This window comes from Hoplias malabaricus, chromosome Y, assembly GCF_029633855.1.
Source record: "Hoplias malabaricus isolate fHopMal1 chromosome Y, fHopMal1.hap1, whole genome shotgun sequence".
Taxonomy (NCBI): domain Eukaryota; kingdom Metazoa; phylum Chordata; class Actinopteri; order Characiformes; family Erythrinidae; genus Hoplias; species Hoplias malabaricus.
The window spans coordinates 75,538,525-75,552,562 of NC_089820.1; the positions used below are offsets into that span (position 1 = coordinate 75,538,525).

Consider the following 14,038-nt stretch of genomic DNA (forward strand, 5'->3'; position numbering starts at 1 on the left):
TATGCTATACTCCCCCAAATACCCCATACACTCCATCCTACCATACAATCCACCACCCCATATGCTATACTCCCCCAAATACCCCATACACTCCATCCTACCATACAATCCACCACCCCATATGCTATACTCCCCCAAATACCCAATACACTCCATCCTACCATACAATCCACCACCCCATACACTCTACTCCCCCAAATACCCCATACACTCCATCCTACCATACAATCCACCACCCCATATGCTATACTCCCCCAAATACCCCATACACTCCATCCTACCATACAATCCACTCCCCCATATGCTCCACACTATCCACTCCCCCAAATACCCCGTCCCACCATACAATCCACCCCCTATATGCTCCATACACTCCTCTCCCCCAATGGCCAATACACTCCATCCCACCGTACAACCCACCACCCCATACACTATACTCCCCCAAATACCCCATACACTCCATCCTAGCATACAACCCACCACCCAATACACTATACTCCCCCAAATACCCAATACACTCCATCCTACCATACAATCCACCACCCCATACACTATACTCCCCCAAATACCCTATACACTCCATCCTAGCATACAACCCACCACCCTATACACTATACTCCCCCAAATACCCAATACACTCCATCCTACCATACAGTCCACCACCCCATACACTCCACAACCCAAATACCCCATACACTCCATCCTACCATACAGTTCACCACCCAATAGGCTCCATACACTCCATTCCCCCAAATACCCCATACACTCCATCCTACCATACAATCCACTCCCCCATACGCTCCACACTATCCACTCCCCCAAATACCCCGTCCCACCATACAATCCACCCCCTATATGCTCCATACACTCCTCTCCCCCAATGGCCAATACACTCCATCCCACCATACAATCCACCACCCCATACACTATACTCCCCCAATGGCCAATACACTCCATCCCACCATACAATCCACCACCCCATACACTATACTCCCCCAAATACCCAATACACTCCATCCTACCATACAATCCACCACCCCATACACTATACTCCCCCAAATACCCCATACACTCCATCCTACCATACAATCCACCACCCCATACACTATACTCCCCCAAATACCCAATACACTCCATCCTACCATACAATCCACCACCCCATACACTATACTCCCCCAAATACCCAATACATTCCATCCTAGCATACAATCCACCACCCCATACACTATACTCCCCCAAATACCCAATACACTCCATCCTAGCATACAATCCACCACCCCATACACTATACTACCCCAAACACCCAATACACTCCATCCTACCACACAGTTCACCCCCCATACACTATACTCCCCAAATACCCAATACACTCCATCCCATCATACAATCAACCACCCCATACACTATACTCCCCCAAATACACAATACACTCCATCCTACCACACAGTTCACCACCCCATACACTATACTACCCCAAATACCCAATACACTCCATCCTACCATACAATCCACCACCCCATACACTATACTACCCCAAATACCCAATACACTCCATCCTACCACACAGTTCACCACCCCATACACTATACTCCCCCAAATACCCAATACACTCCATACTAGCATACAATCCACCACCCCATACACTATACTTCCCCAAATACCCCATGCACTCCATCCTGGCAAACAATCCACCACCCCATACGCTCCATACACTCCACTCCCCCATCAAACCTCTCCATTTGCTCTATACACTCCCTCCTAGAGCCACTTAATCTCGTCAGTGGACAGATTACATCTCTTCCTGTTTCTCAAAGGCAGCTTCATGCAATCCAGCTGCCCTTTCAGTGACCACGCTACAGGGTCACCATAGTTACCTGATCTTCATCAGCACAACCAAATACAGCCTACCCCTCTCTCTCTCTCTCTCTCTCTCTCTCTCTCTCTCTCTCTCTCTCTCTCTCTTTATTTATCACACTCAAAGCGTAGGAAAACCAGCTGAAGTCTGGCCTGACCCCCTTTTGATCAAATTACTCGCTGAACATATAATCAACAAGGAAGAAAAACATATCAAGCTAGCTAACATGCTAAAGCTTAGATCTTAGTGCTGCTACAGCTAACTCGAACCAAATGGAACCAAACAACTTCCCTTCCATCTGAGCACTGTGCTTCTCCTGGAGCAGCACACTGAGCCAAAACACATTCCCAGTTTGAGAGAATTATGAAGCTGGCTTTGATGTTGTTTTGGGAAAGTTGAATTGCAGCCATTACCTCCATAGTCTTCAGCAGTGTATAGAACTGCATCCACTTCCAAAATGCTCATGAAAAGTGTTCAGTCATATGTGTGTGTGGTGTTATTCACCTTTGTTAGTGTGTGTGTGGAGTTGTTTATAAATTAGAAGAGGTATTATTGTGAGTGGACTGAGACAGCCAGGGTTTCATACATCATTAATCTAAGCAACCAATCCTGTCAAATTGCAGGGCAAGGCTTTTGAACTGTAGGCAAACAGTGGAAGAGAGGGTAAACACAAAGGCGGAGACCAATTGCATATTCATAGATCTACACATACTGAATGAAGGCAAAGGTTTTACATCTCAGGCACTTTTAAGGATATTGAGAGAGAGAGAGAGAGAGAGAGAGAGAGAGAGATAGAGAGAGAGAGAGAGAGAGAGAGAGAGAGAGAGAGAGAGAGAAAGAAAGAGAGAGAGAGTGTTATGATGTTGTGTGAGAGCCTGGTTTTAAGGTAGACAGTTTGTGGTAAGAGCGTGACAGGACATGATGGAGTCAGTCTGTGGAAGCCGCAAAAGGGGCGGGGTTTTGCTTTGATCTCCAGTTCACCACACCTCTCTCAGTCACCTGTAATGTCAGAGTCCATACATCCATACTGCCATATATTTCTATATTTTCTTGATGAATGGTATCAGTTATCAAGAAACATCTCTTCTCATACAGCTTTAAAATTGAGGTGAGAAATTTTGGTGAGGATTAAATTGCATTCGGCCATGACAACAGGAAGTACTGATGCTGAGTGATGTATTCACTCATTGCTTTTTCAGTTCAACAGGTTATATAGGTGCACTTCATATTTCTACAATTACAGACTGTGTCCTTCTGTTGCTCTGTATATTTTGCCCACCCCCGGCGTGAGTGGATTAGACACAGCAGTGCTGTTATTATTGTTTCCTGGACTGTTCTCAGTCCAGCAGAGACACTTAAAAACTCTAGCAGACACCTGTATTGTAAGTGGAGCTATTGAAACAGACAGTTAATGATGAAACTAGAAAGTGGTTTTAATGTTGCGGCTGATTTGTGTATATCCTGCCTGTACATAGAGCTCAGTTTGAGGCCTACAGCTGAGGCCTTGAGGGGGAAGGGCAGAGCTGTTTTTATACACAATGTTCCTCTAAATGAGAGGCTTCTCTGACACGTAGTCCATACTCAGGATGCCATTACAATCAGAGCCCTACTTTTGTGGCTAGCCCACTGCCATTTAGCAGTTAGCGCTTAGCAGTTAGCCCCTGACAAACTGGAACGTGGTTATTCAGCTCTTTGCGACGCGGCTCTGTGGAGATCTCTCTGTCATTTTCCAAAACTTTAATCATCGTCCTGAAAATTACAGTTATGGAAATGACTCCCTTGTCTTAAACAGAGGGCAGAAAATAACCGGCCTCGCTAAAGCAGCCCTCAGACTGTTTATTATCCACAGACAACAGCGGGGTGAGGGTTAAAAGCAGCTAGGGGTTAGGGCCCAGATCTTACCAGATATGGGCAAGCATTTTCCCTTTGATTTTACAGTCTGACCATGACGTTTTTGTGAGTGCTGCTGATACATCTGAGATAAACACTGGAGGTGCGTGGGACGTTGTAAAACCTCAGGCCTGTGTTTCTGGACACAGTGAAATCAATGTTTTGGATGAGTGGTATGAAATAAGCTCATTCTGCATTGTTCTGCATTCGAAATGGTTTGGATTTCACAGTATACACATTTACTCACCCTTGTAGAGTGGATGGCAGTTGGTCCAGCCCAAAAGTGCTTCAGATTTACTGATACAAGTAGAAGGCCTTCACAATGCCTTCGCTTTGACATGGTCAGAATATTTATGCAGAACTATTAAATAAAATGAGTGAATTATACTTAAGTTTCCATAATTACATTTATGACTGAAGTGCTACAGTGGAGCGACTGAAAGACCACATCCCTGAATCCTATGGAGTTAAAGCTTTGCTGTTTGGTGAGATGAATGTTTTCTTAAATGAGACATATTCTCCCAAACAAGTGAACACAGTTCTGAGGTCTCAATTAAACATCTGTGTCATTCTCTGGTCAAAACACCACAAGGCTCCAACACCACAGCAACTTTCTTCATTCATTCATTCATTATCTGTAACCCTTATCCAATTCAGGGTCGCGGTGGGTCCAGGTCCTACCTGGAATCATTGGGCGCAAGGCGGGAATACACCCTGGAGGGGGCGCCAGTCCTTCACAGGGCAACACAGACACTTTTGAATCGCCAATCCACCTACCAGCATGTGTTTTTGGACTGTGGGAAGAAACCGGAGCACCCGGAGGAAACCCACGCGAACACGGGGAGAACACAACAACTCCTCACAGACAGTCACCCAGAGCGGGAATCAAACCCACAACCTCCAGTTCCCTGGAGCTGTGTGACTGCGACACTACCTGCTGCGCCACCGTGCCGCCCACAGCAGCTTTCTTCTGCTGTCTAAACAGTCCTGTTCAGAACGGCCGGGTTCAGCACCTGTTCCTTTAAATGATAATGAGCCACTCGCTGTTCACCCCAACCCCAGTGCACAGCAGTGAGCAGTGAGGGGAAACCCAAATGATTGTGCATATGTTCTGAACTTTTTTTTTTTACCTTTGATTTATATAAAGGAAGAAGCTGAAGTACACAGACTTGGCAGCTGAGGTGAGGGAAAGTGGGTGGCAGGCACATGTTAGTCCGGTGGAGATAGGTGTTAGGGGATTTGTAGTCTGCCACATCCCTGCTTGTGCAGTTCGGCATCAGGGGCCAGAAAATAAGGGCAGCTATGAAGGAGTTATCAGAAACAGCTGATAAGGAGAATACAGACTAGTTGGGGAAATGCACTGTAGAGGTGCTGTTGTGGTGGTTGGTGATGTAGCACGTAAAGATCTGATGGAACTGGTGGCACTGAGCATGCATTAATGGTGCCAGTGGGGCTAGGTACAGCCTTAGTCACCAGGGAGGCCAGTGTCAATTTATGGTTGTTCATACTTAAGGGTAAGGTAGGACTGTAAAGCTGACTTGGAGGGGGGTGGGTCTGGGACACCAGACTTCACTGGTGAGCCTTCTGGATGTTACGTGAGCTTAATTCAGCTTAACACTGACGAGGGGAGGTGCCTACCTGACGACCCCTGTGAAGAGCTAGTGATGCAGTGGGTGGTTTGGGTTCTCATGTGATGGGCTCAGTGAGAAACCGTATAAGTTAAGTTTAGCTGGTTGCAGATCGGATCATAAACGGCCACAGCAACCTTGGGGTGTAGATGTAGGAATGGAACAATAGAAATGATGTGGCTGCAGGTAGGAAGAGAGTGTGGTGGGCCCTATGTGAAGCTGTAATGGATTAGCACAGGATATTTTACATCTTATCTTGTGTATGATTATGATATGTAACCTTAAATGTTACAACATTTGCTAAATTGTCAAAATCTTTCAAGCTTTATATATGTCTGGGGAACTCGTTAATATCATGTTTATGAAAGTTCCAACAATATTCCTGGAAAATAAGAGCCTCATTTGTAAAATAACCAAAATATCTTCAGAAAATATTCACACAATGTTAGAAAAGAAACTTACTAATAGTGTGTTACTAAAATATTTTCTGAACATAGAGAAGCTTTCCTGTTTCAGTTCTGCTCCTAGCTTCGATAAACTGACCGTTAGCCACACTGGCCTCGCATTGAAGCGCTCATCCCCCAAGGATATGATTTACTGAAGCATTTAACCCAGGAAAACTGTCTTTCCAGAGCTAAATGAGCAGGAGAGTATGTGAATGCTTTATATTATATCCATTCATCATGTCTGTGAAATTATAGCAGGAAAAACATGAACACAACTCTTTGCAAAGCCCGGGTCTTTGAATGAGTATCATGTGTCCGCGGTTGGGGGACTGAGCAGCAGGCAACTAAGTGCTTCCTGTCTGTCAGCAAGGTTTGTGTAAAGATCAGGACATTGGGCAGGGGTGGGGGATGCCGCGAAATGCTTTACTGCCATATTAGAGCAGCTCAGCATTATCCCTGCCCCCAGGTTTCTACCGGTTCCTAAAGCTGCCTATGGTTTTACTCTCATTGGTCTCAGAGCATTTGGTTGTATTGCATCTTTTGACAAAATTAGACAACAACAGCTGCTCTTTAAAAGGTGGATGAACCAAAAGAAAAGTTCTGAAAAGAGTGAACTTAAATAACTAACTATTAAAAAGCACAATGCCCTGTTTTATACACTACATTGTGAAATTACACTGACCTGGATGAATCAGTTACTATACTTATTCTGCTTTCCATTTACCTTGAGCTGACCGCTTTCTAGTGAAACATTCAGAAAGCTGTATGCCCCAGGTTATCGTTGTTAGCTTGACCCTGGTTAGCATTGTTAGCAGTATCCGTTGACAACAGCACATTTTATGCAACCAAACACTATACACATACACTTTAGGCCTTTGGACAATATACTGTGTGTACGATTGATTTAATTACACACAAATAGATAGTACTGCTAATACACCACTGCTCTTACAGAGTGTTTATATGCAGGCAGCCATCTTGAAATCTGAACTTGGGATAAGTGAGGCTCTCCTGACTTTTCGAGTAGGAAATCGAACTGGTGGGTGCGTCCCAGTTGACATTTCCTACTCGTGAGTTCAAATTTTTCATATTTTTAACATTAAACCAACCTATGTAGGGGAACCCACTCTATGGAGCATAATCTGGTTTATTTCATGTGAGTTGCAGTTTATAGAAAAATGTCAGGAATGTTAAACACTCAATATATTTGCAGTTTTTTTTTTAAATGACTAATTGCTCTTTTAAGGTCTAGAAAGATTTCCTTTCTTGCATTTCTGATTTGTCTGTGATGTTATGCTCCCAGTCATTTTTTTTGCACTTAAATAAACCCATCACGTCCATGCATAACAGCCTAAACCTTCAGTGTTGGTGGCTTAGTTGCTGGTGGTTGGAAGACTGCCCATCAAACCCCTCCATTACCCACCCTCCACCACCCCCCAATGCGCTCCTGCATTAATCCACATTCCTTGCACTCCAAGTTCAAAGTGCACACTCGCTCTGTTGATCAGACTCTGCTCAAGCTAAGGATTTGAGCTTCAGTGAAGGATGGCCCTCCCTAAAAAGCCCCCAAATCGGACTCCCCCACCGAACACACACAAACACACTTAGTGACACAAACACACATACATACACACCCCTGAGAGGCTCTGTTCTCACATGACCTGTTGAAATGGAGATAATGGCTGAGGGGGAGGTGTGTGTTTTGGGGCGTGCTGGTGTTAGACAGACTAATGGGATCTTCATAATTGAGGCAAAAAAACATAGGTGGGTTTGGGAATGCATTTCTCCTCTCCTTTTTCTCCTCCTTGCACCTTTTCTTTGTCTTCAGTTGGACTGGATTTCGTCCAGCTCTGTAGTCTCTCATTTAGGACTCTTTGATATTATCCGACATGTTGGAGCAGGCAGAATGTTTCACCATACCAACAGAGGACTAGAGTCTCCTGTGTGGAATACAAAACCAAACTTTCAATTCTAGCTACATTATTAATGCTGCTTCATCCAAAATTTGTCAGAAGTGGGATTTGAACCTACGCTTCCATGTGGAGAACAGGGACTTCTGAGTGCTGGGACAGAACATGCTTTTCCCTTCTTGATCCCATGTCAGAATCCCGCCAAACTCAATTTTGGCACCTTTTATATTACGGCTGTTTCTGCTCTCCAAACAGAGGTGTGGATTCAAATGATGTAGTATGAAGCTGCAGTTATATCATCGCTAGAATTCAATGTGGGGGTTTTCCCCACAAGACAAAGCTTTACACAGAACATTCAGATCTTCTGCTTAACTCTGGTCAAGGCTTAGTGTGTATCTGCCCTTATCCAGATTCCTTGTTTCAGTACATGAGCTGTAATCTACAACATGCTTTCAATATTGCTAGCAGTAACTGGGACATTGGAGAGTTAAACCTTCCAAACCCATTGCCTAAAATATCTGTAAGGCTCCAGAAGGTGGGCCCTGTTATTAGTGTCAGGAGAAAATGTCCGCTGTCCCGTTTCTCTCTCGGCTGTGACCAGAAACCACTAACACAACACAATGTGCTGGAGACTACAGCCAGCGAATGGAACCGGGGGGGGGGAGACAATGTAAGGAAAAATAATGAAAGGTGTTTGGTGCACTCTTAAAACAAAAATGAGTAGAAGGATTAAAGAGAGAGAGAGATAGAGAAATATCATAAGAGGAGAGTGAAAGAAAGCATAAAGATACAAGAGAGACACAGAAAGAGACCATGAGCAATAAAGAATATAAAGAGAATGAAAGTCCAGAGAGAGAGAGCTAGCTAACTATTTGTGGCTAAGAATTTCCATTCTGAGTCAGCTCAGAAGCTGTGTTTCTTGGACTCGTGCCACAAGGTGATGGCCACTTTCGGCTTGCGGACGACCCCTACGGTCTGTGGAGAAATGAGAGGAGAAGGTCAGCAGGGAGTACACAATGGACAGACATTCAGCTGTGAACCTTCCACAAAAAATCTTGAAATGCAGTGATCATACAGAAGCACTTTGTAGTCTTTCAATTACAGAGGGTTTTTCTATCGCTAGACACCATCAACCCTGTTCTTCAATGATCAGGACCCATACAGGACCACCACGGAAGCAGGTATGATTTGGGTGGCAGATCATACTCAGTGCTGCAATGACACTGACGTGATGGTGGTGTGTTATAAGTGGATCAGACACAGCATTGCTGCGGGAGTTTGTACTGAACTGAGAATAGCCCATTAACCAAAAATATCCAGCCGACAGCGTCCTGCGTCCACTGATGAGGGCCTAGAGGATGACCATCACAAACTGTGAGCTACTGTCTCTGACTTTACATCTTCAAAGTGGACCAGCAAGGTAGAAGTGTCTAACAAAGCGGACAGTGAGTGGACACCAGGTTTAGAAACTCCAGCAGCACTGCTGTGTCTGAGCCTCCTAACCAGTGCAACACACACATCAACCAAATAATGCCTGCTATGGGGTGGTCATGTGAGTGTCCTGAGCACTGACAAACAGAAGGACTAAGGTCTGTTTCACTGAGACTAACAGAAATATATATTTCTATGGTCTTTTAAAAGGTATTTAAATGATTCCAGAGACCCATGAATCTCTCACCAGTGTTCTCTCCTCTGTGTGTGAGTTCCTGTAGCCCTCTGTAGTTGCACATATCTTCATGACAGCAGTCCAGCACACCAGCTCCTGAGTGGCACACACTGTCCGGTGTCATGGACTCGTAGCAGCCGTGAGAGAGCAGAGACCTGGAGCTCTGGAGGTCCAGGATCCGTGTGAAACAGTCAGCTCAGAAGCTGTGTTTCTGTAAAACATACCTGACAGCTCACACCGCTAACTGCTAAGCTACTGCTAATATCTCCAGTCTTTCCCTCTAGCCGTGTTCACCCATGTTGACAAACCAAAACATTGTGTGGCTAAATAAGCTTTTCTGAATAATATGAGCCTTAAAGTGCTAATTCAGTTAAAAGCTTAACAATATCCTTAACCAGGACATAATCTTAACAAGTGTCTGAAGTGTACTTTTTTTTACTTTTTACTGAAGCTAAAATGTTAATGTAGCTAACAAGCTAAAGAGCAGCAATTATAAAATAATCCAAACTGGCTAATACAGTGGCTGATTATTTATGAGCAAAACTAGCACATTTCTATTTCTCAATATTAATCATTCTCAAAATAAATACAATTTATTTGAATCGTACTGTACTAAAACTGCATTATGTTCCACATATATATATATATATAAAACTTTTTTTTTGACAACTATGGTGCTTCACTGCTCCCCCTTATGACGTGTCCCAAGACACGTCACTAGTCAACAATAAAGTCAGTATTAATGACATTACTCACTGTTTACAAGTTACTTAACATATGTACATTTCCGTTCCTTATTAGCAACAGCCTTGTAGCTTTCATGCCAAAATAGAGAGGCTAACTACAGATTCCTAACTGATTGGTGCATATTGCTGATATTAATAAAATGAGGAATCTTTTCAACTTCTTCAGCTTAACTATAAAAATACAACCCACTATTTATGACGTAATGAACAGACAGCAGACTGTTTCCTTTTCAGACATGTAATATTTACATGAAGACATTTTTACAGGGAATTAATCAACTTTCATCACTTTGATAAAGGATGAATGATTCTGAACTGTCCGTTTGCCAAGAAGACCTCCGTGCCCCTTTGTAGAAATGTCCTTGTATAGAAAAGAAAACATTATAGCAATTCAACCAAATCGGTCTTTATGCGGAAGTGCAAATTGGTACAAAACATTTCTTGTTTTTGTTTTTTGAAATCCTTCGGTTATTACACAGTACCAGGATGTCCCCCCGGATGATTGAAAGTCCTCCTCCGCTAGCTTTTAATTCAAGTAAAGTGCTTCTACAGCAGCAACAAGATGAGTCTCTTTATTCCTGCAGTTTGTCCTTTAGAAGGCAAAAATAACCACAGTCAAATGAGTCCACGAGTAAAGAAATCCAAAAGCCCATCAGACAAACTCCAGCTTGCCCCTACCACTGTACCGTCCCCAGTGGACGAGGGATAGAAGTCTCTGGCTGCTTAGGTCTGGCTGCCGGAACTTGTCACAGGTCAGGCAGCAGTTCTCGTGGCCTCCCAGAGGCACCATGCACTCCAGGTCCAGTTTGGAGGCTCCTCGGTTTTTAGCCAGTTGCTGCCTGTGCAGGCTGTAGTGCAGACGGGTCAACATCTCGCTGCGCTGCTGCTTTAGCCGTCTGCTTTCACTGCGTAACATCCTCACCGCAAGCATCACCAAGAGGACCAGAATGAGACCACCGGCAATGGGCACGGCAATGACTGCCGCCCGGAACCACACCTCTTTTGCGGAGGGAATTTCTTGGACTCGTGCCACAAGGTGATGGCCACTTTCGGCTTGCGGACGACCCCTACGGTCTGTGGAGAAATGAGAGGAGAAGGTCAGCAGGGAGTACACAATGGACAGACATTCAGCTGTGAACCTTCCACAAAAAATCTTGAAATGCAGTGATCATACAGAAGCACTTTGTAGTCTTTCAATTACAGAGGGTTTTTCTATCGCTAGACACCATCAACCCTGTTCTTCAATGATCAGGACCCATACAGGACCACCACGGAAGCAGGTATGATTTGGGTGGCAGATCATACTCAGTGCTGCAATGACACTGACGTGATGGTGGTGTGTTATAAGTGGATCAGACACAGCATTGCTGCGGGAGTTTGTACTGAACTGAGAATAGCCCATTAACCAAAAATATCCAGCCGACAGCGTCCTGCGTCCACTGATGAGGGCCTAGAGGATGACCATCACAAACTGTGAGCTACTGTCTCTGACTTTACATCTTCAAAGTGGACCAGCAAGGTAGAAGTGTCTAACAAAGCGGACAGTGAGTGGACACCAGGTTTAGAAACTCCAGCAGCACTGCTGTGTCTGAGCCTCTTAACCAGTGCAACACACACATCAACCAAATAATGCCTGCTATGGGGTGGTCATGTGAGTGTCCTGAGCACTGACAAACAGAAGGACTAAGGTCTGTTTCACTGAGACTAACAGAAATATATATTTCTATGGTCTTTTAAAAGGTATTTAAATGATTCCAGAGACCCATGAATCTCTCACCAGTGTTCTCTCCTCTGTGTGTGAGTTCCTGTAGCCCTCTGTAGTTGCACATATCTTCATGACAGCAGTCCAGCACACCAGCTCCTGAGTGGCACACACTGTCCGGTGTCATGGACTCGTAGCAGCCGTGAGAGAGCAGAGACCTGGAGCTCTGAAGGTCCAGGATCCGTGTGAAACAGACATTCTGCTCCGACTTACACATGTAACCAGTCGCCACACAGTGGGGGGCATCACAGTAACATCGGATTTCACCTACAGAAGGAAACAAGCCGAGTAAAAGTAAGTGACCAGGGTAACGGAGCTTTCCTCGCAGCAAAGAAGAATATATTTATATTAACTACAGCAATCAGTCATGAGAATAAGGCATGGATATCTGCAGATTATTCTTTGGAATTTGCTAAATGCATCTATATATGAGTGTAACCAGGGTTCACTTTCTCAGCAGTTGACCAGAGGTTCATATATTTCATATTAGTAGCCTATATTACTGGTAGATTAGTACATATTTATATGTACGAGTGTATGCATGGTATCCGTGTGTATTAGACAGTATATGCTCACATATCTTTACATATATTTCTATGCAGCTGTAGAGGAGAACTTAGTTTCTCCTCATTCCCTCTCCATTCGCCTCACCTCTGGTCAGAAGCACGGCCATAGCACACAGCTCCAGCTGAAGCCAAATGTGAACCAGACTCGAGTGTCGCTCCATTTCTGTCTCTCCTTCCCGGGCTTTTACTTTCCTCCACTCTTTTAGCTCTTCCACAACAGAGAGAGTTGACCACAACCCGAGAGATTTCTTCTGTCCTCCACATCCGTCTGCATCTCCTCGGAGACTCACACCGAGGTGTCAGAGAGGTTTAACTGAGGAATTCTGCCCAAAATGGACAAGAAAAACACCCGATACGTGTGACTTCGGGAGTCTGACTCATCAATGTAGATCTAGAAATTCCATATTAGTAGTTTCCTGGAGTTTAAACTCTGGAAATCTAAGCATAAATCCACAGGAACCCTGCCCAACTCCTCGCTGCTGTAACTTCACTGAAGACCTCCAGCATTAAACTCGACCAGCTCAGACTGCACAATCACAGCCGCGACAAGCCCCGCCCATAACTATTCGCATTGGCTCATTCCCTCCTTATTTACATAAGACGCCTGCAGTAAGGCCCCGCCTCTTGCCCATTGATAAAATAGTCAAATGCCAACGCTGTGTCAGATTACATGTTCTGTTAGTTATCATTAATGGTTTTATAAATACACACACACACACTATTTAGCACCCTTTTACCTTGTTCTTCAGTGGACCACCACAGACCATGTATTAATTGGATGGCGGATCATTCACAGCGATGCAGTGACATGGTGTTGAACTGGAAAAAGTGGATCAGACACAGCTGTGTTGCTGGAGATTGTAAAAACCTGTTTCACTGCTGGACTGAGAACGTTTTCAAACTCTGTATCCACTGATGAAGGGCGAGAGGACAACCAATACCAACCATGCAGCAACACAGACATATTCTGGTACACGTCATATTCTTTAAAATACCATATTTAAATTTGCTGCATATCAACACAACAATTTGACCAGCTGGGTTTAAACGTTAGCACACAAATGTAGCACAGTCTAAAAAGCTCATGATATAGGACAAAAAATATTGTGAATGGTAAAAATATAAATGCACTGAAATGTAAGAAAATAAATGATAATGATTAAATGTGGGGACAATTCAAATGATGGTATTTTCTTTTAGTGACAAAAGCCCAAAATCAACCCTGTCCTGCGTGTAGAGATGAGAGATAGCCCATGTGATCATCCTCTTGTTCAAGAATGCATTTTCCATTTAATTTCCTTGGTTTATAACATAGAAGTTTAAATGAAAAAGGCAGGGTTGGGGGTCCTGGATTAGGCTTCTCTAGTCTACCATCTGTGAGACGTTTTCCTCCATCTCTACTGTCTTTATTTGACTGATACATTAACTCATCTAACATAAAAAATAGGGTTTTAATGTAGTAGACAATTTTTTCCCCACTTAAGCCAAAGCCTCTTAAAATTCAAGGGGGGGGGGGGATCCAGGAACACTTTACAGTATGTCGTTAGACTACGAGATACCTACACAAGC

At 44.1% G+C, this 14,038-nt stretch overlaps 1 protein-coding gene across 1 annotated transcript; it reads right to left on the reverse strand.

Moving 5' to 3' along the window:
- Positions 1–10,229: 10,229 nt before the first annotated feature.
- On the reverse strand, positions 10,230–13,021 carry LOC136679092 (BMP and activin membrane-bound inhibitor homolog). The gene is made up of 3 exons (XM_066657380.1): positions 12,555–13,021; positions 11,919–12,170; positions 10,230–11,215 (listed from the first exon to the last, which is right to left on the reverse strand). The coding sequence occupies exons 1-3, from the start codon at positions 12,628–12,630 to the stop codon at positions 10,794–10,796; spliced, it is 750 nt and encodes a 249-aa protein (XP_066513477.1). The 5' UTR covers positions 12,631–13,021; the 3' UTR covers positions 10,230–10,793.
- Positions 13,022–14,038: the final 1,017 nt, after the last annotated feature.

What these genes read in the sequence shown, in the direction of transcription:
- LOC136679092 (XM_066657380.1), bottom strand. Translation starts at nt 12,630, where the DNA reads ATGGAGCGACACTCGAGTCTGGTTCACATTTGGCTTCAGCTGGAGCTG. An exon ending in GGCCGTGCTTCTGACCAGAG is followed by an intron (nt 12,171 to 12,554) that starts GTGAGGCGAATG and finishes TTCCTTCTGTAG; the next exon opens with GTGAAATCCGATGTTACTGT. An exon ending in ACACAGAGGAGAGAACACTG is followed by an intron (nt 11,216 to 11,918) that starts GTGAGAGATTCA and finishes ATTTCTCCACAG; the next exon opens with ACCGTAGGGGTCGTCCGCAA.